General features: G+C 41.2%; 1 protein-coding gene across 2 annotated transcripts; it reads left to right on the top strand.

The window, feature by feature from the left end:
- Positions 1-3580: 3580 nt before the first annotated feature.
- On the top strand, positions 3581-24671 carry Zwint (ZW10 interacting kinetochore protein). Of its 2 annotated transcripts, none has more exons than XM_050142849.1 (8): positions 3581-3747; positions 4519-4609; positions 4768-4894; positions 5051-5217; positions 5325-5381; positions 5666-5805; positions 5897-6012; positions 24331-24671. In XM_050142849.1, the coding sequence occupies exons 1-7, from the start codon at positions 3602-3604 to the stop codon at positions 6009-6011; spliced, it is 843 nt and encodes a 280-aa protein (XP_049998806.1). In that variant the 5' UTR covers positions 3581-3601; the 3' UTR covers position 6012; positions 24331-24671. The 2 variants fall into 2 exon arrangements, with proteins under 2 accessions (XP_049998806.1, XP_049998816.1); XM_050142859.1 differs by lacking the exon at positions 24331-24671 and adding an exon at positions 15101-15369.
- The last annotated feature ends 666 nt before the right edge of the window (positions 24672-25337 follow it).

Below are 25337 nucleotides of genomic sequence, written 5' to 3'. Positions count from 1 at the left end.
CGTGTCCAAACTGCATAGATGCTGAGCATAGCAAGAGGAATGGTGGACTAAACAGGATATCGAACAGCATGGGAGGCAGAATCTATTCCTCTGGAACTAGCAACCCAAGACAAGAGTTGCCTGAGGAACTGCAATTTAGATGCTGAACATGAAGGTCCTTTCGAAAACACAATGGACTATCTTGGTTTGGAAATTCCAGAAAACCATAGTTGTGGCTAATGTTACACCCACACCAACCTTCTGAGTAGTGGTTCAAGGGAGGACAGTGATATCATTTCTGAGACAAATATTTAGCATCTCGGCAGCTATTTCTTAATTGTGGTTTCAGTGAAACTCCTCAAAATTAGAGTTTTAAGTATATGGCTCAACTTGACAACTGAAAAACGAACAGCAGCAAACGTTGAAAGGGAAATGTTGTGAATCATAGCAAACTGGACAATGATCTGATTCATCTTTTACCTCCCTAAACATCTCCTAAGTTATTATGTCGAAGATTCTCCCCAAGAAAGTTAAGCAGTTTTTCATATTCTGCTTCCATTTGCACATGACTGCTAGAGGGAGCCGACAGGCACAGAAACCAAAGTGTTAACACTCTATGCTATTACTCGGCGTCAAAAGTGGCAGAAACTTTTAAGAAGTACCTTTTACGGGTTTTTCAAAAAGAAAATCTTCTCCTAATTATTAAAAAAAAACATTCTTATCCTTATTCTCCTTAATAAGTGACAAAATTAAATTCTTGATTAAGTAATTTTATTCAAGGTCATCGATGTACTAGGTGGCTGAACTCAGAACGAATTTGAATTCCTTTTATTCCAGAGTGTGTGCTTTGCATTGCCATGAATTGTGCGTCAAGGAAGCTAATTGAAGTCCTCTGTAATAGGGAATATACACTCTCTGATGAGATATGCCTCTCTTAGCTAATATTGAGCTTTGAGGATGGGACATACATAGGGCATGTTAGGATCTCAAGTGCTGGCCATTTGGATGTTAAGATTAGAGCATATTTAAAAAAAATCTCTGTGTATGATGACATCCATTCTTTGTCTGAAATTATCAATACGTATTTCATAAAAATTTAAATATTAAGAAGAGACATAATTCCTCATACAGTTACCATGTCTGGTGCTTTCTACTCTTCTGTACATATTCATATTTTAATATGTCACTTTTTCATATGACCAATGCATTTTACCTTCCGTATACAGTGTGGATCTGAAAAACCACTTCCACTTCCACACGAAAAATGCCTTTCATTCACCATCATTTCGAAGGCGGTTTGCTGCTGATAGAACTCAAGGCTGGCTTGCCTATTCAAACGGGACTTTACGGTTGTCCCACTGCCTTTTCATTGCACTATAGCTAACAAAAAAATCCAAGTACTCATTACCTTTGTTTCTCTACAGGTAACATTCTTCCTTCTTTGGCTGCTTGCTTATGGCATTTTCTTTTTATTAATGGTCTTGGATAAAGTGAAGTAATTGTGACATGCAATGGCAGTTTTATTCATGTTTCTTGTGTTTGGGCAGTAATTCTTAACCTACAGGGGGTCAAATGAACCTTTCACAGGGGTTTCCTAAGTCCATTGGAAAACACAGATATTAACATTATGAATCATAACAGTAGCAAAATTATTGTTATGAAACAGCAACAAAAATAATCTTCTTGTTGGGGGTCACCACAGCATGAGGAACTGTATTAAAGGGTCACAGCATTAGAAAGGTTGAGAACCACTGTGTTAGGAGCTTTGGATGTGTTTGGATTTATAATAAAATTTCAACATGGGGTTTTTTGATAGTACTCATTTGTTTGCTTTTTCCCTTATTTCATTATCAGGAACTCTATTTACAAGTAAATCAAGTTGTAAGAACTCGTGTCTCAGCTGACTGTTTTGCCTGTGTTATTTTATTTTTTTAATAAGATACTCAGCAGCTCGTTTTGGGTGGTGTCTTTGTTTTAAAGTTTATTGATTTAATTTTCATGTTTACCCTGCCATTGAGGCCATCTGAGTTCACATAGTACAATGCAGCGCATCCATCTCCACAAGGCTGCCTGGCCTTTATTTCATTCCACATCTCTAAATAATGACTTGGTGGATATTTGTTTATGGCATAAAAACGGCTTTTTGTATATGTTGTTCAATGTTCACCATAGCCTAATTTTAGAACTTTTTAAATTAACCCCCCATTTAAAAGAAACTCTTTTTTTTTTTTTTCCTTTCCAGTTCCTCTCATTCATTTGTCTGTTCCCCCGCTTCCGGTCCCCTCTCCCACCCCTTGGTCAAGTATTAATCTACTTTCAAAGACTTACCTTGCTTGGATATCTCATGTAAAAGAAATAATAAAATCTGCAGAGGTTTCCTGATACCTGGATACCTGGTTCCTTTCACTCCATCGTTTCCAAGGATGCTAGTTTGCCATACGAGGGCCCCAGTCCTTGTTATTACCAATTTGTATTACCTGGGCGACATGTGCATCTCTTTTCATTCCCTCTATCAGGGTGGTTTTGTTCTACTTTCGCTTCTTACAGACTTTTGTGTATTGTAGGCATGTTGGGTTTATATCTTGATTTCTTTTGTAGTTATGCTTGGGAAATTTTGGCTCATTCCATAAGCCTATGTTTAGCACTCTGAGGAAAGGCTTCATTGTTTTGAAAAGCAAGTGCCATTCTACCTTCCCAACAGCATCGGGAACGTTCCTCCCCCCCCCCCCCCCCCATTTGTACCACATCTTGTTTTCTGTTAACTCGTGCTCATCCTTTTGGAACATAAAGATAGGTTTCCTCACAAGCAAAGAGAGATTTACTTGCTTGTCTGCTGTCTTAACACTCATTTCATTTCTCATCCTGGACTTATTTTTTTTTTTCTAGCCATGAATTTTCTTCTAGTCATGCCTGGTAATAATTAAGTCAAGCTCAGATATTATAAAGGGAACAGAGTGCTCGGTAACTTGCTTCATAGTCAATGTTGCAGCTTAGTTGGTCACGTACTTAAGTGATTGCTAAATCTCGTTCTTTTAATCTGCTAGCTGGCACTCCAGCAGTGCTCAGGCTAGGGTTATCACTGCCCCTCGCAGGGCAGGACTTCTTAGGGGTCTATCATCTTACCATAGATCTTTCCATCCCGATTTGTGCTTCATCTCCAAGCACCTTTATCAACCCCTTAGGAAAAATCCTGTTGCTCAGGATTCTTGAAGATTTCAAGAATTCTGCTGGCTCCAGGTTCTCAGGGGGAGGCCTCCTCCCTCTGTTATTTCAGCTGTGTCTTGGCAACACAGGAGAACCTGCTGGTTTGGCTGGGGTCTGGATAACATCTTTCAAAGCACAATATTTTGGACTCTTAGAATTTACTTATAAGAGCAATATTCTTCAGCGTCCTGGAGGACAGCCACACTTCCTTTCTTTGGACGTAATAAGTTTAAAAAAGAAAATGTTTAAAAAAAAAAAAAAAAAAAAAAAAAGCCTCTTCTCCCTGCAGCCACTGGCAGAATTGACACTCGTCGGCAGTACTGCCTATCGCGCAGGCGCAGAACCTGCAGCCCGCCCCACAGGCTCCCGTCACATCTGCCTGTGCGTCAAGGGCGGGTCCGGAGTCGGCCTATGGCCAATGAAAACGACCTTCCCTTCCTTAGAGTCCCGCCCACCAACACAGAAGCCAATCGCTTGCCTCGGCGCGGAGTTTAGGAGCATCCCAAGGTGCTGCTCGCAGAGAGCTATGGCGGCTCCTGAGAAGCAGGCGGAGGCTACCGAAGAGTGAGTGGGGGTGTGGGGGGAGGGGAGGGGAGGGGTGGGCGGCTGGAGACGGTGGCGGCGACCGAAGTGTGAGTGCCGGGGGGCGGGCGACTAGGGCAGCGGCTGGGGCTGTCGGGGGCGACCGAAGAGTGAGCGCGGGGGGGTGGGGGCGTCTAGGCCGGCGGCTTAGGAGGGGCAATGCCACTCTAATTCGGGAGTGCGGCCTTTAAGCGATGGTGTCACCCTGTCGCAGGAGTTCGACCTCAGAGGGATGTTGTTTATCTGTAGCCCTGACTGCCCTAGAATTCGCTCTGTAGACCAGGCTGGCCTCGCACTCACAGAGATGAGTCTGCGTCTGCCTCTGGGATTAAAGGCCTGCGCCACCACCGCCCTGCAACAGTGGAATTTCTAGGCCCTTCTCTGCCTCAAAGTGATAAGAGACCCTTTCTGTCAGCGAGTATGAACCCTGACCCCTTTCTTTGAGCGAGTCTGAGCCCTGAGCTCAGTCTAAGCAGGGGACCTGGCGGGGGTGTGGCTCCAGGGTAGCGGCTGTGAGGAGTCACATCTACACCCTCCCCCGCCTCCCCCGCCTCCCCCGCCTCCCCCTGAAGGGAGTCTGAGCACTGCAGCTCTTTGTAAGCAGGGGACTTGGGGGTGTGGCTTCAGGGGGTGTGTCATGATTTGGGAGCTGCTTAAGGACTCAGAAGAAAGCCTCCTACAGTCTCTGACATTTATGCCCCTGCGCATGTCCTTTAGAGCTCTATTGTGCACGCCCTCGCTTGTTTTCTACAGGGTCCTTGCAGAGGTAGAAGGCATTCTAGAACCTGTAGGCTTGCAGGAAGAAACAGAACTGCCAGCCCGGATCATGGAGGAATTCGTGAGGGTATGTATTAAGGTGGGGCCCAGCATTTCAGTAGAGGCTGGTCCTAGGATTGCCTATTGAGATAGCGGGCCACACTGGCGAAGAAAAGTGGAAGACAGTCGTGGCGTACAGTGCCCAAAGGTAAGGCTAGTCCCTGCTTCTCTCCTCGCTCTGAACAGAACTCCCGGAAGAAAGACAAGTTGCTCTGCAGCCAGCTTCAGGTAGTCAACTTCCTACAGAATTTTCTGGCTCAGGAAGATACCGCCCAGAGCCCAGACAACAATTTGCTTTCTGAAGACACAAGTCGTGAGTATTTGTGGTGGGATCTGATCCGAATGGCTGAAGAGGGAGGATGTGAGCTATGTCTGTGGCCAGCTCATGGGAGGACTGTGGCCCAGGGTTACAGAAGGCCAGCTGCAGGCCGTTCTCCCTCACGCACTTGTTCTTTGTGGCCCATCTTAGGCCAGAAGGCCACTGAAGCGAAAGAGCAATGGAAGGAACTGAAGGCTGTGTACCAGGATCACGTGGAAGCCATAAAATGTGCCCTGACCCAGGCCTTGCCCCAGGCCGAAGAGGCCCAAAGGAAGTACACTGAGCTCCAGGAGGCATACAAGCAACTCCAGGCTAAGGTACACCTAGAAGAGAAGAAAAGCCGGGAGGGAGGAAGGGGTAAGCTGGGCTGGACTTAGCACTGTCTCCGAACCCAAACATCAAAGTCATCATTTTCTCCCTGCAGAAGCAAGTACTTGAGGAAAAACTGGAAACAGCTCAGAAGCAGTGGCAGCTGCACCAGGTAGTCTCCTTTCTCCAGGCTCTTCTCTGCCTCAAAGCAATAAGGGACCCTTTCTGTCAGCGAGTCTGATCCCTGACCCCTTTCTGTCAGTGAGTCTGAGCCCTGCGCTCAGTCTAAGCAGGGGACATGGCGGGTGTGGCTCCAGGATAGCAGCTGTGACGAGTCACGTCTACACCCTCACCCCCCCTCAGAAGGGAGTCTTAGCTCTTTCTAAGCAGGGGACAAGGGGGTGTGGCTTCAGGACAGCAGCCTGAGTTACCTGTGCACTCTCTCTGCCCCCTCAGAAGCGCATCCAGAAGCTGGCAGAGATCTCTGCAGAGGCGAAGGAACGTCAGGCGGGAACTCAGCAGAAGCTTGACCAATCGAGTCTGGAACTTGAAACCTTGAAGCTGCAAGAGGGACAGGAAGAGGATAAGCTGCGCAGGTGAGGGGGGGGTCTGGGTTGAAGCCTCAGGCAGTCTCCCTCCCCCTCCACCCCCCCACTCCTGTCACTTCACTCAAGCTCTGTCCCTTAGGAACCAGACCTACCTCCAGCTGCTGTGTACCCTGCAGAACAAGCCGCAGGTCCCCGAGGCGAAGCCCGAGGACAAAGATGTCAAGGGAAGTGCCCTTCCACCTGAATCTCTGTAAGGTATGTCGTCAGCTGACCCAGAGCAGAACAGTCCTTTAAAGGGAACTGAGGGAAGCCAGGGACTTGATCTGACTTGTTGCCCAGATTCTACGGGCCCACACCCTCCAGCAGGGGCTTCCTGGTTGACGGCTGTAAACACAAAGATCCTCCATCAGGTAGAACCGACTCAGAATTTGATGTCCTTTAATCTAAAACTGAAAGGAAATCCTCTACATCAGAAGTTTAAATGTGAGGGAGCTGGAAGTGGGAGGATAGGGCAAGCATGATTGTAAGATTTTTTTTTTATTGTGCTAGGAAAACAGCTGTAGCTTCAATATAGTCTTTGTTTAATGTTTCCTATGGGTTTGGAATTCTTTATTTTAGCATTGTGTAATGTTTTTTTTTCTACTGGATTATGTTTGTTATTTTTTTTTCCATTTATGTGTTCTTGGTTTTCTGAGGTCCGAGAGAAGTGTGTTCAAGTTTTCAACTATGATTACTAATTTACTTATTTTTCTTCATAGTTCTGCTGAGCTTGCTGGTGCATTAACACTCATGTTTATACTCATGTTCATTTGTACTTGAAATAGAGATTTTTTTTTAACTCATGTGACCTTGCCACTTCTCTTTGCTTACCTTTGTCTGGATCTCAGTTTTGAGTTTCAATCTTTCTTAATCCTTTTTATTTGTCACTTGTATGCAACAGTTTTGTTAGAAAAAAAATGAGAGGGCCGGCTCCGCCGGGGCAAAGACATTCAATTAGGTCAGATCAAACCGAATTAAAATGCCCATCATTTTAAATACTGTGCTCTCAGAGTGACTGAGTGCATGGTGGGACACAGGAAAGCAGAGAACACACGTGTTTCTCCTCTGGGAGCCCACTTACTCTGTGGGAGTGGTCTTATCCCCTCCCTGGGGCATGCTGGGATTTGGAGTTTAGACCAATATACTCCCAGGCCAGGGGGGCTGGCATGGATACCGGTGGCTGGGCCTACGCTCCAGACTTAACAAGTTTTAGGGTTACTTTAAAAAAATTTGTTCAGTATTCTGGCTTTGTGGGAGCCTAGGATGTTTGGATGTTCACCTTACTAGACCTGGAAGGAGGTGGGAGGTCCTTGGACTCCCCACAGGGCAGGGAACCAGGTCTGCTGAGAGAGGGGGAGTTGATGGGGGAGGGGGAGGGATATGGGAGGCGGTGGCGGGGAGAGACAGAAATCTTTAATAAATAAATAAATAATAAAAAAATTGTTCATAGTTTAAGAGGTTATAATTTTCAGTTCTATAAAAAAGGATTTCACATATTGGGGGAATGTTATTTTCAGGTATGTGACTTGTTTATGCTGCATTTGTTTAACTCTGTGAAACTGTGAGTCTTTGCCTGTCTAAAACACGTGATGGTCCTAATAAAGAGTTGAACGGCCAGTAGCGAGGCTGGAGAAAGGATGTGTGGGGCTGGCAGATAGAGGATAAGTAGAAGGAGGGATCTGAAGAGGGGAAGGAGCAGTGAGAGAACAAGGGGAGGAGGACGCCAGTGGCCACCCAGCCAGCCATGGAGTGAGAGTGAACATGGGCTGTACACAGGTAAGAAAAGAAAAATCCCAGAGACAAAAGGTAGTCAGGATACTTAACTTAAGAAAAGCTGTCTGGAAACAAGCCGAGCTTAGGCTGGGTGTCCGTAAGTAAGAATAAGCCTCTGTGTGTGTTTATTTGGGAGCTGGGTGGTGGGACCCCCAAAAATCCCAAAAGAATAAAACATCACACAACATTCATGTTTGCCATTTTTAATATAATTCCTATTACTTTAATTTTCCTTGTGCCTTAGTTTTAATGTATTGTTTTATTTATTCCTCTTGTCCTTTTCCTTGCCTTCTCTGTAAGATTAGCTATCATTAGCCTGAGGTTATGTGTAAGAAATATTGATTTTTTTCTTAAACACTGAAAGAACCTGGGAGGCATTACTATTGATATATCATCTCACCTTCAATTAATAAAATACTATTATTGATCATATTACTTCCAGTCTGTTTGTATTTTCACATATTAGAATTTTAGTTATTCAGTGCTATACTCATATCTACATATAAATTTACCGTTTCCTTTATCTTGATTTTACATTTTGTTCCTTTCCTAGAATAACTTCATTATATAGGAATATCTCATAATTTCCTTTAAAGTTGGTCTTATTACTTCTGTTGCTGTGAAGAGGCACTGTGACGAAAGCTACTTAGAAAGGAAAGCATTTAGCCTAGGTCTTCCTTATGGTTTCATGACCCATTCAGGGGGCACTGGAGCAGGCAGTCAGGAATGGTGCTGGGGCTGCAGCTGAGCTCTTACTTTGGTCAATAAGCAATAGGCAGAGAGGAGAGATTGGGTCCATTGGCTGGGCTTTTGAAACCTCACAGCCCACTCCCTGTGACATATCTCCAAAAGGCAACACCTAATTTTTCTCTAAACAGTTGTGCCGACTAGGAACCAAACGTTCAAATCTATGAGCCAGTAGGTCCATGCTCACTCAAGCCACCACAAAGTACAAAGACTGTATGACTTGAACATTTTATTTCATCCTCAAGGTATTGCCCCATTGTTTATTATGAGAAATCAGCTGCACATTTCAAAGCTTTTTGGGCTTATTTTTCTTCTGAATTTCTTTTTTAACTTTATCAAGGTAAAATAAAAAAAACAGTACATAGTATTAAGGTATACAATGTGTTTTGATATATGTATATGTTGTGAAATGACCAAATCAAACCCAATAATATTTATATTCACCTTTCTGCGTTGAGAGTACTGAAGATGCACTTTGTTAGCAATTTTTAAGAGTACAATAAACCAACCTATTACTCTGTTACACACAGTAGGTTGCCAGAACTCATTCATGGGGTCTTACTCTTACTGGCTACTTTGTCATTTTATTATGTTGTGAATAGTGTTTTTTGGATTTTGCTATTATTTGAGAAAATACCAGTCTTTTTACATTCTAGAATAGGCCCAGCCCTGTGTTATTCTAAAGGAGCATAGTTTTTTAAAATGTCATTGTAATCATATATTGCTATTCATTATTCAATCATCTGTTTTTGAATTTTGAATTTTCATTTCAAGATATTATATTAGAGCCCAGTATACTTTAATTTTATGTCTTAAGGATGATGGGCACAGAAATCTTGTCATCATTGTTGGCTAGGTTCCTAGTTTACAATTCTCATACACTGCCAACATTGCTTGCTACCGTTTGTTTATGTTTGAGTAATCTTACTGTGAGCTCTCCATATCCTGACCTTTGTCTTTGACAACACTTTGTACCTCGTACACAGTTGAAAGGATTCTGCCAGCAGCTAATGGGAATTACCAGTGTGTTGGGAAGGGCGCCGCTTGTTTGTCCCCGCCACTTAGCCACGAAATAAAAACTCAGAAGAAAACCATATTATTTGCAATACTGTTTGGCCAGTATCTTAAGCATATTTCTGGCTAAACTCATATCCTAAACTAACCCATCTCTATTATTATGTACATTGCCACGTGGCTGTAGCTTACCAGCTAAAGTTCTCATCATCTGTCTCAGGCAGCAGATCCATAGCTTCTCCTAACTCCACTTTCCCTCTCCCATGCTATAAGCCAAGCCAGTTTTCTTTATTCATTAAACAATAAAATCAACACATAGACAGAAGGACGATTTCCCCTTTTCTGAGAGGGTTTAACTTTAACATAATAAAATTACATATAACAAAACAGGTATAAAACAAGAATTACAGTTACAATATTTATATCTACTTTATCTTTTATTATAACTAAAGAAAGCTATAACTGTAAATTCTTAACTCCATCAAAGACTCCAGAAGGATATAATATTACCTAAGTAAATAGGAAATTGTAAGCAACTTCCAAAACTCTAGAATTGACAGAGACATCTCACTGCCTGGACAGTCACCAAAAGTTCTTTTGTACCATTGGGGCATCCATCTTCAGCCTACAGGCCAATAATATTTGGCAGACTTTTCCATGAAGAAGGAAATTTCAAAGATAGTTCTGCCTGTATTGACAAACTGCCAGTCAGTTTCTTCTGTCGCTCTGAATGTGATTTACAGTTGCATGGCTGGGGCAGACTGAGGGACCACTAGCAATGGCACCAGGATTTATCCCTACTGCTTGTACTGGCTTTACGGGAACCTATTCTCTTTAGATGGATACCTTGTTCAGCCTAGACATAATAGGGAGTCTGCAGAATGTCTGGCAGACTCTTTCATGAAGCAGGAACAGTAAAGGATGGTCTCACCTTTAGGCAAACTCAGCAGTCATTTTTCAGTTCAGGCAAGAGCAGTTTCTTTCTCAAATGGCTAACCAACTCCATGAGGAGCCTCTTCAATGCCCATCTTCCTCTTAAAGTAATTGGTGAAGATATGTCTCACTGCCATGATAAGCCCTAAGTTTTTAAAACATTTTAAGTTCCATATTCTGAAGGTTTCTGAAAGATTTGAAGAATACCTATCCATCCGAAATACATCTTTGTACATCTAGAAAATCTAACATGACTACAAGCTTGACTATTATAGATGATTACCTATTAACCTATATTTCTTAATTATACATTACATTTTTAAATGAACTGCACAATCAATACTTTAATCAAGAGCATGTGTGTGTATGTGTGTATTTTTCATTATACATAACCATCTAAGTTCGCACTCCCCTGCTTTTATTCCATCCATTTACCCTTCTACCCCCCCCATCCACACCTTAGAGAGGGTAAGGCACACTGGTTTGGGGAAGTTCCAAGGCCCTCCCTATTATGTCTAGGCTGAGCAAGGTATCCATCTAAAGAGAATAGGTCCCGTAAAGCCAGTACAAGCAGTAGGGATAAATCCTGGTGCCATTGCTAGTGGCCCCTCAGTCTGCCCCAGCCATGCAACTGTAAATCACATTCAGAGGGACAAGTTTGGTCTTATGCTTGTTCCTTCCCTGTCTGGCTAGAGTTGGTGAGCTCCCATTAGACTGTTTCAGTTGGTGTACCCATCGTGGTCTTGACCTCTTTGCTCATATTCTCATTCTTCCCACTCAAAAATTTTAAAGTACATACTTTTGCTATTCTTTACATCTGCATCCTACCCTAGGTTATATTCCTGGTCTCCAGATGGGTTTTTCTCTTTCTCATTAGCATTTTCTAAGGAGCTTTTATTTCTATTGTTTATTTTTCTAAACTCTAGATTTAGACTGAGGCTCCAACTCAGTATGCACAAGGCTCTACATTTAATCCATAGCTCTACAAAACAAGGGATATGACAGGACATTTCAAACCTTGGCCTTTTTACTGCCTTTTTTTTTTCTTTTAATGAAATCTTTTTTTTTAAAAAAAAAAGTATTTACTTTCTTGTAGCATATATTTTTATTATTTGCATAATCTAGACAATATTTGGTAAATGAAGGACATATGTCCTTTCTTTCCTGTGGAGGGTTGTATGTTTTATTGAGGCATTATCATTTTATAAATTTGTTCTTCCAAACTTAGTTATCCAAAAGTATACCAAATTATATGTCATTGGAAATTCCTGCTAACTCTGAAAATGGAAATTTTTTGTTCACACACTGTTAGTCCTCTCCTCTTGTATGACCTTTCTGAGATGAATATATTTCATCCCTATCTTACAGAATATATGTAACTTGCATTAAGCTGTCTTCTCTTTGAGCTTCTTCATGTCTTTGTTATGCTAAGTTTTGAAATACTAGTGGAGTGTGAAATTGATACATTGATTTAATCATTACTCCTAGCCCAGTATTTGAGTCACCTGTTTGATAGGTAGATTGTTGGGCTCTGAAAACCTTGCTGTTTGGATTCACAGTCTATTAACAAGCAAACATGCTTCACGGAAACACTGCACTAGAATCGACATCGCTTATGTGTTTTGAAGTCTTTGCCAAATTTCTTTTGAGAAACATAAATTATTTTACTTTGGTTGAATTAATTTAAAAAAAAAAAGTCCTGAAAGAGATTTTTTTCTTTGTGATACATTGTCTCTCACTTTGTAGTCCAGAATGGCCTTGAATTCATATCTTCCTTCCTCAGCATGGCTAGGATTATAGCTGTTCGCCAACACATCTGGCTAAAAGACTTCTTTGTGGAATCTATAATATATTAAAGATTGGTGCCATATTTTTATGCCTCTGTCAAATTATGTCAGAATTTGACTAGTCTAAAATGTTTTTATGCTAAAATTTTTGTGTCATTGTGGGCCTCAGCCATAGATTATGTTTTGCATGTATGTGGAGAGAAAATGATATCTTGAGGCAGAGCCTGGTCTCCATATATGTGAATCAGACACTAGTAGTAAGTGGTTAATTTAGAACAGTCTGTTTAATGAAACTTAGTATTATATCTTAGTGAAGCATGATTAATAAAAACTCAGGGTCAGAAACTGGGGTTCAACCTGAAGATCTGAAAAGCAAAACAGCCAGCCACTGGCTCATACCTTGAGCTCAGTCTGAAATGGTGATTCTGTCTCCAGGAATCTCAGAATGAGACTGTGTTTCTGAGAATGGTCTCCCTCCATCTTATATTTCTCTCTAGGGCTGGGATTAAAGGTGTGTACCACTGGGATTAAAGGTGTATGTTGTTGTGCCTACTGGGATTAAAGGTCTGTAAGGCTGACCAGTGAGACTGTTCACTCTCAGATCTTCAGGCAGTCTTTATTTATTAAAATACAATAGAAATGCTACTACATCTTAGTTTTTGTTTTAGTAACCCCATAATTGTTAGAAATAGATGTGCTCTTTCTAATTTGAAAACCTTTATTCATAACAATAGCTGCATTGCCTATTTCAATGTGCCATGTACAACCTGACAGAAAATAAGAGTAGAAACACTAAACTCAGTATGTGAATTCAACTACGAGATGCATAATACATGGACATATAATGTGTATGTCCATGCATACATGCTTGGGCAGAGAACCAGATTAAGGCGGACCAAGGATATTACTCCTTTCTTAATATTAGATTTCTGTTTTCAGATACAGATCCAGTCAGGAGACATTTATCTCCATATTCCTCTGTTCAAGACCGCACATAATTTTTTCATCACAAATCAATATGCTATGTTTTGTGGCAGATATTTACTGTATACTATTGACAGAAGAATAACTAGAGAACTGGGGGCAGTGTTAGCTCGGTTTCACACATGTAATTACACAGAGAAAACATCAAATATTTATTGAAGGTACTGTATGCTGAACTTAAGTCCTGAGCATTGAAGACAGTGTCCTGTACTCTCCAAGTTAGAAACGGGGAAAAATCAGAAAAGCAAATTCTATCCAGAAATGATAATACCTTGTACCATTTAAGACTAAGAAACAGATCGTTTTGGCCACATCCAGGATCATTACATTTGTCAGGTTGAAGAAACATCAGGAATGGAATAAAGGAGTGAGAGACGAGTGCAATCAGAAACACTAGGAGCCAAGCAGAGCTTGGAGCAGAGGTTCTAATACAGATAGTACGGCAACAGACGTAGTGAGTCTCTAAGAGCTTGTGCCATCATGGCTCCATAGAGTCAGAGCCTTAACCCAGAATGTAGAGAGCCTATTTAAGAAAGTTCCTACTTTGGCAAAATATCTTCAATTGCATTTTAATTTGTGGAAGTCATGCCATCAGTGTTTCAGTTGTTGGCAAAATGGGCATCAGTAAAGAAAAACACTAATGCTTCCATCCGAATAGCTTTGGGGTACTTTGGGTACAATGTAATGACATAGTACCACTGAAATCCACTTCAGGCAATTAGATACTAAATGAAAGCAGCATTGGAGTGGTATCACAATGGAGCCTCTTATTTTGTAATGTTGCTATGTTGAAAAACCTGCTCTTAAAGAATACAGTGTAGCTTTGAGCTGCAGCATATTATTTTCAGGGATAATGACTAAGGCAGTTGAATGACTCTTATTCCTAGATGGTGAGCTGGTGATAGTTACCAGTTAAAAAAAGGTACCTATGGCAAACCACCTACTTTTGCAGTTGATACTTCATGAAAATAGTTACTAAGGGCTCGTGAATGTTGGGAAACATTTTGAGCAATGCAGAATTACTCATTGAGTCTAGGTAATGATAATCTACCTATCAAGGACGTAGGAATTAGTTGGATATGTGAAGGGAAAAGAACCACCATCTGTATATAAACATTAAGTACGAGCTGTGCTTACATATTATTTAGACAATAGGTGTGTTTTGTCAGTGTGTCGAACATCTTTAATACTTAGATTCAGCAATATTCTTAGATTTTTTTTTAAATTTAAAGCCAAGAAGAAATTTCAAGTGTCTCTGTCACTCTTGGTACTTAGAGATAAGTTTTTTTTTTAAAAAAAATCATTTTGGGAAATGAATTAAATATTTTTGGTGGCATCAAGGAGATGGCTCAGTTGGTAGTGTGCTTCCTGTGTAAAGCATGAGGACCAGAGTTCAGTCCCTTGAATCTGCTTTAAGTACACTAATCATGGTGACAGAAGTCGTTTTGAATCTCAGTTTTACAGAGGGAGGGCGCATGTATGTCTATGTGTGCATGCTCCTAAGTGCAAACACAGCTATATACTTAAAGGCACCCCAGTGACCCACTTCCTCCTGTTAGGACCCGCCTCCCAATCCATTCAGCTGGATTGATCCATTGGTGAATGTTAAGCCCCTGTGATCCACTCACCTCTCCACCAGTCAGGTCCTAGGACTTCAGCATCCAAGCTGTTTTGTGTTCTATTTCATATCTATTGTACAATGATAACTATAGATTGTGTGTCTTTTGAGGAAAGTTAAACAGGTATTTCATATGTCCAGAGCATAACTTTTGTATCTAATTAAATATATCTTGGAAAATAGTATTCACCAAAAGTACAATGTGATTTAAGGTAAATATTTGTATCAAATTACCTTTCTATAAAATACAAGCATGTTTAACATTTTTATTTAATATTACTTTGTAAATTTAGTTATGAAGCTGGTGCATTATGTTTTTTAGGTGTCTTGTCTAATATAGAAGAATTTTATGTATGTATAAAATTGTGCATAGGTGTATACATATGTAGTGTGTGTGTGAACTCCCAGGCATCTTCCTTCTTAATGTATTCTGCTTTATTTTGTATAGACTCATTTCATTCGTGAAGACATCTGGAAACTACAGGAATCTTGTCGAACTTTGTTGCAGTCTAGGTTACTATCAGTAGTTTACTCTGTTTATTTTGTATTGGAGTTTTTATTCATTTGTTTATGAAGAAGCTAAATGACTGCGTGGTTCAATTTTTAAATTGTGTCAGGACACGTGTTTACATTCTATGTTATGGTGTATTTCAAGAGATGTTTGCTGCTTTAGAAGATTTTCTGAATTTAACGTCATTAAAGTTTTGTGAGAATATGTATTTTATTCAGTCATTTGAAGTATATGTAATGCTTCCCACATGGCTAATGGATCATGTAAACAACAGTATTAAATATGAATTTTCTTCAGGCATGACTATCTTCACAGCCTGAGCTTTGCAGGAACTGTGGATAAAGTGTCTTTATCCTTATAGCAAATCCTCCTAAGCTTTTCTCCTTTATTCCTCTCTGTGCTTAAATAGTGAATACTGGAGACTGGGAGGGGAGGCTCCCCAAGTGGAGGGAGACCAGGTTCTCCAGTCTTGCAAGAAATAGCACTGGTATGGACAGTTGTGCTGGGCTGCCCAGGAAAGGGAAGAGGCAGGTGTACACTATGGGCTGCCTCCGGAAGAGTTATATCACTTGCAAACATTCTGATATCTCCAAGCAAATATTTTGGAAAAATCCCATTTCTATTGGTGCTAATACTTTTTTCCTCAATATGAGAAGCTTCAAGGATTATTCATGTCTGGTTTTAAAATAACATAGGATTCAGGTGGATTCTGTGTGTATTAAATTCTGTCCTCCCAAAAATGATGTAAAATGGTATTGCCGCATTGTCTGCTCTACTGTTTGCTTCAAGCGGCCTTTATGGTAAAACACAAAGCCCTATGTGCTTTGATGAAATCATTACTGAACTGCTTGTATCCTTAAATATCTCATAAGTACTAAACACTGTGTTCTCAGAACTGAATGCTATATTGAATCAGTTACATCATCCTTGGGAAGATGTCTTAAATTCCTAATCCCCTCACACACTGGGAGCTTTAGTGTGCCAGTGAATGCTGCTGCTGCTGCTGCTGCTCCCTGACCTGATTTGTTAAAGTTTGTAAAGGAGGGCAATAGCTGGCATCCTCCTTTTGAGTGTGATGTCTTTTAGCTTCCTTGAGAAGACTGTTGACTGATTGCTCTGTCTGAGTCACCTCGCACGGGCTTCCACCCTCTACATCCATACAGTGTCTGCTCTTCTTTACGTTCCATGTTACTCCTTTGTCCATGACATTCATCCTGAGTTACATGACACGTACTCTTCTATTCTCCTCTTGAAGATGTCATGCTTAAATGGAAAGTTTCCTTTCTTAAAGATCTTTTATTGCATATGGATATTTTTGTTCATTTATATGCCTGTGTAAAATGTGTGTACTATACCCAAGGAAACTAGAAGACCGTGTTGAAGCCCTGAGAACCGTAGTTATAGAAGACTGTTAGCGGCCATACTGGTGTTAGAAATTGAACCTGAGTCCTCTGGAAGATGAACCAGTCCTCCTCACTGCCGTGCCATCTGTCTTCCTAGCCCTTCAGTGCAACATTTTTGAGGTTGCAATGATTTCTTTTTGTCTACTTTTAATACTTGCTTTTTTGATTTTTCTTAAATAATTTTTATTTTATGTGTATGAGTGTTTGCTTGCATGTATGTATGTATTCCTTTTATGCTTCTGGCTCCAGAAGGAATCATTGAGTCTCTTGGAACTCAATGATAGAGACACTTGTGACCTCCCAAATGGGTGCTGAGAAATAACTAAACTTGGGTCTTATGTAAGGGAGCCAATACTCCTGCCTGCTGATCCTCTGTCTCTCCAGACCCTTAGTGTTTGCTTTGTGATGATTCTCTGTTTCAGTCCCGTCTGTCATCTCTCTTCCTTCTTCTTACCTCCCTCTAAACTTAAAAGTGTGTCAGATGCTTGCAGAAAGTTTTCTGTAAACTTTACTTTTGACCCTGAATTAATTGATGTAGGAGATTTTATTTACCTATAAACATCCCAAGTGTAATGCCTGTGATTAATAATTGAAGATGTTGATTTTTTTCAATGTCTTTTCTGAATATCTCAAAATAATTGAGTTGCCATAAAATACCATAGAGGTGCAAATGCTGGGAAATCTTTGGTAAGCGATGTCTTTTCTGCATGCATATCTCTCTCTCTCTCTCTCCCTCCCTCCCTCCCTCACTCACTCCCTCCCTCCCTCCCTCCCTCCCTCCCTCCCTCCCTCCCTCCCTCCCTCCCTCCCTCCCTCCCTCCCTCCCTCCCTCTGTGTGTGTGTGTGTGTGTGTAGCTAGCCAACTCTTAAGACTTAAATTAGGTAGGTGCATAGCACAGGTACAGTGATATTTGAAAATAGACCAGGGCAGAATGTGGTAGAAACTTAAGCCGTTGGTGCTAGGATAGCTTCCAGAGAGGTGGAGGAAACCTGAAAGTAGTAATAGCATTGAGATAATTGAGAGCCTTGTATCTTTGCAGAATGGCCAGAAAGCCGAGAGTGAGAACAGAGTAAGGAAGTAAGGAACCTGAAGGAGCCAGGTCATATGGGCGCTTTGTGGACTGTGGTTGGTAGTTTAGGATTTATTCTGAGTTAAGCTAGCAAGAATTTTGAACAAGACTATTGGGTGTATGTAATTTAAAAGATTTTAAAGCTGCTCTGTGAATAAGTGTAAAATGAGGCAAAAAGGTGATGGTTGATTGAATCATCGTACCTTTGGAAGAGTGATGAACAGTGAGATGTAGATGCATCTAGGAGAAGAGCTGAGAACTGTGCACCTTCTGGATTGCTGAAGAAAAGACAGGGATGTTAATATCATATGGCAAATTGAAACCTGGCAATGGCCTTGTCTTATTTGACAGAATTTATCTGTAGGTAGGGTCTTGTTGGCCTTCTCACTCTTCTGAAGACACTGGTTCTTGTATCTAAAGAGAAACTATGGTAGAATAATAAAAGCTAACAGCAGGGACCAGCATAGAATCTCCTATCTCCTAAATAAGATGTCATTCTAGCCCTAGCCCAGCACAACCTTCGGTTGCTGCTGTCAAGCTGCCTTTTTTCCTTTTCTAGAAATTACTTGTCTTGGCTGACAAAAGAGGACTTGGATGGGGTCAGTGATACTGCTTGTCTTTGCTTGACCTTGGTGTTCAAGTTTGCTATGGGAAGTTAGTGGGAAATGCAACAGACAAGCATGTAGATGGGGCTCTGTTGGGGAGAGGCCCTGCTGAACCTCCAGATGGAGGTCATCTCCCCACATCTGCACCTCTCAGTATGAAGCCAGTTGCTTTCTAAGTCGTTAGACTCCTCAAGGGATGTTTGTCCTTGATACTCCTTGCTTCTGTTGTTTAGAATCAGAAAGTTCTATGATTTAGGTGCAGACATTTAGTTTAAAGATTATTTTATTTTAGCAGAAAAGAATGTGTGTGTAACTCTCAAAGGTAGTCCTTTGCAGTAATAAGAGGTATCTGGGACCCTTTCATACCTTCAGAGCATTGGTGGTCCTGTTGTTGCAAAACTTAATCTAATTTAGTATGATTCAATGAAGCAGGATTTTAGATAAAGAACCTTGAACATTGAATTCCATCTTTTTAAAACATATTTTTTTATTTGTGTGTGTGTAAGCGTGTTTGTGTGTGTATGTGTGTGACTGTGCATACATCTGTCTCTGGGTCTGTGCACATCAGTTGTAGGTATCTGTAGAGGCTGTAAGAATGTGCAGCATTTTTTAGATGTGGAATTAAAGAACATTAGTGAGCCACCTGACTGGGTGCTGGGAACAAAACTTTGGTTCTCTACAAAAGCACCAAGAGCTCTTAGCCACTGAATCAGTTCTGCAGCCCTTCAGTCCCTTCTGCATCTTAGCACATGTTGTTGAAATTATATCGTTATCGGCTTTGGTACCAACAGCCTCCCTGATGGTCAAGGTTCTGAAAATAGTTCTACACATCATTCTTTACTTTCATACACACATAAAGCTAGCTGTGACATGTAAATACCTTTAGCACAATTATAATACTGCTTCAGGGTTAGTTTCAGATATCACAGCGTGTTCCCGGGACATTGGCAGGAAGAAATCACACCTATCCTAAGTCATCTGGGGGGATTTGTGAGACGGTGCACCTATGTAGAATCAGAATGTGAAGGGCACGTAAGCACCAGCAATACTGGATAGCATAGTTTTCGAGTCCATCTTTGGTTAGCCTACTCAAAGATGTGAAAGGAATGATTGCACAGGTATAATTTCCAAAAACTCTATGAAAAGCATTTGTATCCTGGCTGTGATTTGTAAGTTCTGATAGGAACACCCTAGAATCTGCATTTTCTAAGTGTTCACAGAGGAAGCCCTGTGCGGGGGTTTCTTCATCTTTTAAGCATCGTATTTCCTGCTTACTCACTAGTTGAGTTGCTGTGCAGCTTCTTGGTGTCCTGTCATGACTAACTCGAGACTTTCAGTTGTGCAACCAATAATAATACATGTTTTCTTGTTTTTCATTTGCAATTAAGCTTTTGGGTAAATTAATGGCAAAAATGGCATTCTTACAAATAAGGAAAATAACTAGTCCTTTGGTAAAAGGTACTTGGAAATGCTGACACAGATGCTAGAAGACTTGGGGTTAAGGTCGTGGTGATTTGTAAACATCCATGCTCATGCAGAAGCTGCCAGGTAGCTTCCTGTTCCTTCTTATCCTAAGACACTGATCCGTAAAGTAGCATGAACCTCGGCTGCATGCTGTTTTGATTTTAACACAAGTTATATTGGGAGCCTTTAGTGTCACTAATGTGTACAGTAGCTTTCTCAGACACCTATTTCTAAGAAATATTGTACCCAGTACATGGCATTCATTTTTATCTACTACTAAGTCAGAAACTTTAATGTAATGTAGTTTACATTAAAGGTAGCTAAACTGGCACTCAGGTATTGAGTAATCTCTTGAAAATGACTGGGTGAGTAATTAATGATGACCAAATTTGGATGCAAAATTCTAACTCCAGCTCCCTGTGTAAATTGACGACAGAGAAAGAGGATGCTGTTGTAAAGCTGATTATTTGGCAGTTGTATAATTTAGTGAGCTGGCTAAGAGGACTTCGATGCCTTTCCCAAAGTCTCATTGTATCCTATTTTGTGAAGTATCTAATTTTCTTCTTCTCATACTGACCTCAACACTCATCATTTGTGTTAGAAGAAACAAGTGCTCACTCTTGAGTGTGCCTTGACTTCTCTTTTTGAAAAACAATAGATATGATGGTGTATACCCATAATCTTTCTTTATCCTTGGAAGGCTAAACTCACTATTAGTTTAAGGTTTCCCTGAGCTGTGTAGTAAGTACCAGGTTAGCCTGGGGCACACAGTGAGACCCTTTCTTTCTTTCTTTTTTTTTTTATTTATTTTTACTTAAAAATTTCCACCTACTCCCATCCCCCTCTCCCATTCCCCTCCCCTTCCCTCTTCAGTCCAAAGAGCAGTCAGGGTTCCCTGCCCTGTGGGAAGTTCAAGGTCCTTCCCCCTCCATCCAGGTCTAGGAAGGTGAACATCCAAACTGGCTAGGCTCCCACAAAGCCAGTACATGCAGTAGAATCAAAACCCAGTGCCATTGTCCTTGGCTTCTCAGTCAGCCCTCCTTGTCCAACATGTTCAGAGAGTCTGGTTTGATCACATGCTCCATCAGTCCCAGTCCAGCTTGCTTTGGTGAGCTCCCATTAGATCAGCCCCACCGTCTCAGTGGATGGGCGTACTCATCGCAGTCCTAACTTCCTTGCTCATGTTCTCCCTCCTTCTGCTCCTCATTTGGACCTTGGGAGCTCAGTCCAGTGCTCCAATGTGGGTCTCTGTCTCTAGCTTCATCCATCGCCAGAGGACGGTTCTGTGGTGATATGCAAGATATTCATCAGTGTGGCTATAGGATAGGGCTATTTCAGGCTCCCTCTCCTCAGCTGCCCAAGGATCTAGCTGGGGACATCTCCATGGACACCTGGGTACACCTCTAGAGTCAAGTCTCTTGCCAACCTCCCTTAATTAAGATATATACTTCCCTGCTCCCATATCCACCCTTCCTCCATCCCAACCGTCCCATTTCCCCAATCTCTCCCCATTCCCCCTTACCCCAACCCCTTCCCCTCCCCCTAGTTTCCAATTTTTGCCTGGCAATCTTGTCTCCTTCCAATATCCAGGAGGATAACTATATGTTTTTCTTTGGGTTTACCTTTTTATTTAGCTTCTCTAGGATCACGGATTATAGGCTCAATGTCCTCACTGTCATTAAGACAAAAAGGCAACCTACTGAATGGGAGAAGATCTTCACCAACCCTGCAACAGACAAAGGTCTAATCTCCAAAATATATAAAGAACTCAAGAAACTAGACCTTAATATGCTAATTAACCCAATTAAAAAATGGGGTACTGAACTGAACAGAGAATTCTCAACAGAAGAAGTTCAAATGGCCAAAAGACACTTAAGGTCATGCCCAACCTCCTTAGCGATCAGGGAAATGCAAATCAAGACAACTTTAAGATACCATCTTACACCTGTCAGAATGGCTAAAATCAAAAACACCAATGATAGCCTTTGCTGGAGAGGATGTGGAGAAAGGGGTACACTTAGCCATTGCTGGTGGGAATGCAAACTTGTGCAGCCACTTTGGAAATCAGTGTGGCGGTTTCTTAGGAAATTCGGGATCAACCTAACCCAGGATCCAGCAATACCACTCTTGGGAATATACCCAAGAGATGCTCTATCATACTACAAAAGCATTTGTTCAACTATCTTCATAGCAGCATTATTTGTAATAGCCAGAACATGGAAACAACCTAGATGCCCCTCAGTGGAAGAATGGATAAAGAAAGTGTGGAATATGTACGCATTAAGCGTATTACTCAGCTGTAAAAAAACAATGACATCTTGAATTTTGCATCTAAATGGATGGAAATAGAAAACACTATCCTGAGTGAGGTAACCCAGACCCAAAAAGATGAATATGGTATGTACTCACTCATAAGTGGATTCTAGCCATAAATAAAGGACAGCGAGACCCTTTCTTAAAGGCGAGTGTACACACACACATACAAGCAAAAGCTTTTGGGATAACTCCACAATAAAGGCTGGCTCAGAGAGGCTAGTTTGACTGTAGGTACTTTCTTGAATTGCTCCTAGAGTTTCAAAAAACTGAAATCTGTAAGATCTGATAAGACAGAACCTGAAATGGTTCCTCTCTGGTGTGTGATCTGTGAGGGAATTTGCTGTCACAATTTAGAAATACTTTTCTGTATAAGGTGGAAAACAATAAGACGTGGGTGAAGTTTTCCCTTTTACACTGTATTTATGCATCATCTTGAAGAAAGAAATCAGTGCTACCACGCTACTCAGTGATGAAGAAAATGAAGCTATTATAAAGCCCAAAGTTAAATCCACCTACTCTGCAACTGTTCTGTGACTGACTTGGCCAGCCACATCCTGCTGGGGAGAATGGAGCTTGTTAACAAAAGCTGGGAGTGTGGGGTTGCAAGGTCTTACCAGCAAGCTATTGGCTGGTTGTTCTGCATGAACGAAGTCTGTTTCTGCTATTCATACCAAACTTGCCCATTAGTATAGAGTCTAGGGATGTGCTTGTTTGACAGTCACATATAGAATGACAAATAATAGAAAATGCTTTTCCAATTAGCAATTTGTAAAATGATACAGATGAAAATAGAGTTACTGAAGTGCTACTCAAGTCATAAAATATTTTCCCTATCATTTTCTTTTTTTTTTGTTTGTTTGTTTGTTTTGGATTTTTTGAGACAGGGTTTCTTTGTAGCTTTTGGTTCCTGTCCTGGAACTAGCTCTTGTAGACCAGGCTGGCCTCGAACTCACAGAGGAACTCACAGAGATTCGCCTTCCTCTGCCTCCCTCCCGAGTGCTGGGATTAAAGGCGTGCGCCACCACCACCCGGCTCATTTTCTTTTTATAATACTTAAAATCCCCCTCCAAAATAAATACTGAGAAATGGAGTAAAACTTATTAAACTTTTAAATATTAGTACAATGTAGTCATGATTTGCAGACTCTTTCCCAACTTTTGTTTATAACTTAAAAAAATGTATTCAAGTAGACAAATCTTGGCCAAAATAACATTTCAAAATATGCTTTTCATCTTTATTACCATGGTCTCTGGCCCAGCTTTCTCCTGTTTCATCTCCTAGTTCTAGGAGCACAACTTGCTATGTAGTAATCATGCATTTCAAAATTTTCACCTTCAGCATCATATGGTTGACACTCTAGCACAGATAGTGAAATAAATATAGCAACAAATTATTGAGTGGAAATCTGCCAGGGAAGGAACAGTATTCCATGGGGAGGAGAGTTCCCGTGGATGGTGTTTGTTATAAAAGTACATTAAGTAGAGGAAGATAATCTGCACTAACGATAAAAAAAGCCACGGGATGAGGACTGAGCCAATTGAGTTACATGGGATCTGTCTGACTAGATTCTGACAAGGAATCCATGAAGCAGGTTTATTAAGAAAATAACATGAGAGTCATATGTAAAGAAAGATAGTCATTATATGTGAAGAAGGAAACAGAGACAATAGATGGACCTTGATGACAAAGCGTACCGGACACTGGGTTTGAGCGACTCTGAGAGAAGCATACTAGTGGAAAGCTTTGAGTATGTAATCTGATTTATGTTTACAAGGACCACGTGGTGTTTTCTATACAGATGAGAACAGGGATGATAATTTTGAAATAGTTATTTAGAATTTATGAATGCATTTAACAAGGTTGAAAAATGACTAAGATTTAGGCCAGGTACTGTTGGCAGAAAAGTATTATGGATAGTTTGAGCGTCTGTTTTACCCCATTGATTATTCAATCAATATTGAATGTTTGGACTATATATGTCAGGGGAGCTCCAACGTGTTTTTGTCCTGAACTGGTAGGATCCAGTTTCATGCTGAGAGGAAGAGTAGACAGGCCTTGACCTTGGCCAGGAAACAGAGATAAATGGTGGTTTACAGTGTGCACCCATTCAAGTGGCACACTAGACCATTGCATTCAGGTGTCTGGGGACCATAGGTCCGACTGGAATCATGGAGCTTTAGTGCTTCTACTTGTGTATCTCTTAAGGCTGGAGTGGCTAATAACACAAGTAGTGTGGCAACAACTAAAGGTAGGGTTGACATCATCAGCTCTTTAACATTGTTCTATCATGCATGTTTATATTTTACAAGGAACAAAAAGAAGTACTGGTTTGGCATCGAACATCCTATCCACTGAGAATAAGAAGTCATGTGATAATGCTGCGCCTTGAGAAGGGAGATGGTGTCATGATATCCTCGAGAGCTAAGGAGTCTGGATTGAAGGAAGTCTAGTTAAGACTGATGGTTGTGAAGCCCGTTAGCAGATCTCCAGGACAGGCATAATGAAATGCAGCAAAAGAAGAACTTTCAACAAGACTCGGTGACCTGGATGTCGACCCACTCCATGGAGATGAACCTTCTGGGAGACCTTATATTGTTGGATACATTTATGGAAGTGTAATCTTTCATTAAATTGCTCATTTTTCCCCTCACAGTGCAATCTACCTTATCCTGCCTTATTTGAAATAAAAAAGATCATATGAACAATGTTTGAGATAAGAGGAACAGGAAGATAAGAATTTGTTAGAGAAATTTGCCTCATGACAGTTAAATTACCAAAAATTGCTTATTTTAGTTTTTCATTTTACATACCAATCCCAGTTCCCACTCCCTCCCCTCTTCCCATTCCTTCCACCTTCCTTCCCACCCCACCTCCCATCCACGCCTCAGAGAGGGTAAGGCACATTGCAAAGGGCAAGGTCCAAGGCCCTCCTCACTATATCCAGTCTGAGCAAGGTGTCCATCCAAAGAGAATAGGTTCTAAAAAGCCAGTACAAGCAGCAGGGTCAAATTCTGATGCCACTGCCAGTGGCCCCATAGTCTGCCTCAGTCATACAGCTGTCACCCACATTCAGAGAGTCGAGTTTGGTCCTATGCTGGTTCCTTCCCTGGAAGTTGATGAGGTCCCATTAGCTTGGGTAAACTGTCTCAGTGGGTGTGTCCCCATCATGGTCTTGACGTCTTTGCTCACATTCTCACTCCCACTCTTCAACTGGACTTTGAGAGCTCAGCCCAGTGCTCCACTGTGGATCTCTGCCCCTGTCACTATTAGTTGCTGGATGAAGGTTCTATGGTGACATTTAATATAGTCATCAATC

Source organism: Alexandromys fortis, unplaced genomic scaffold (assembly GCF_014885135.2).
Source record: "Alexandromys fortis isolate MF-2015 unplaced genomic scaffold, M_Fortis_MF-2015_v1.1 scaffold_9, whole genome shotgun sequence".
In the NCBI taxonomy this organism is placed as follows: Eukaryota; Metazoa; Chordata; class Mammalia; order Rodentia; family Cricetidae; genus Alexandromys; species Alexandromys fortis.
The sequence above is the reverse complement of the archived record's forward strand: the minus strand, read 5'-3'. Positions and strand labels throughout refer to the sequence as shown.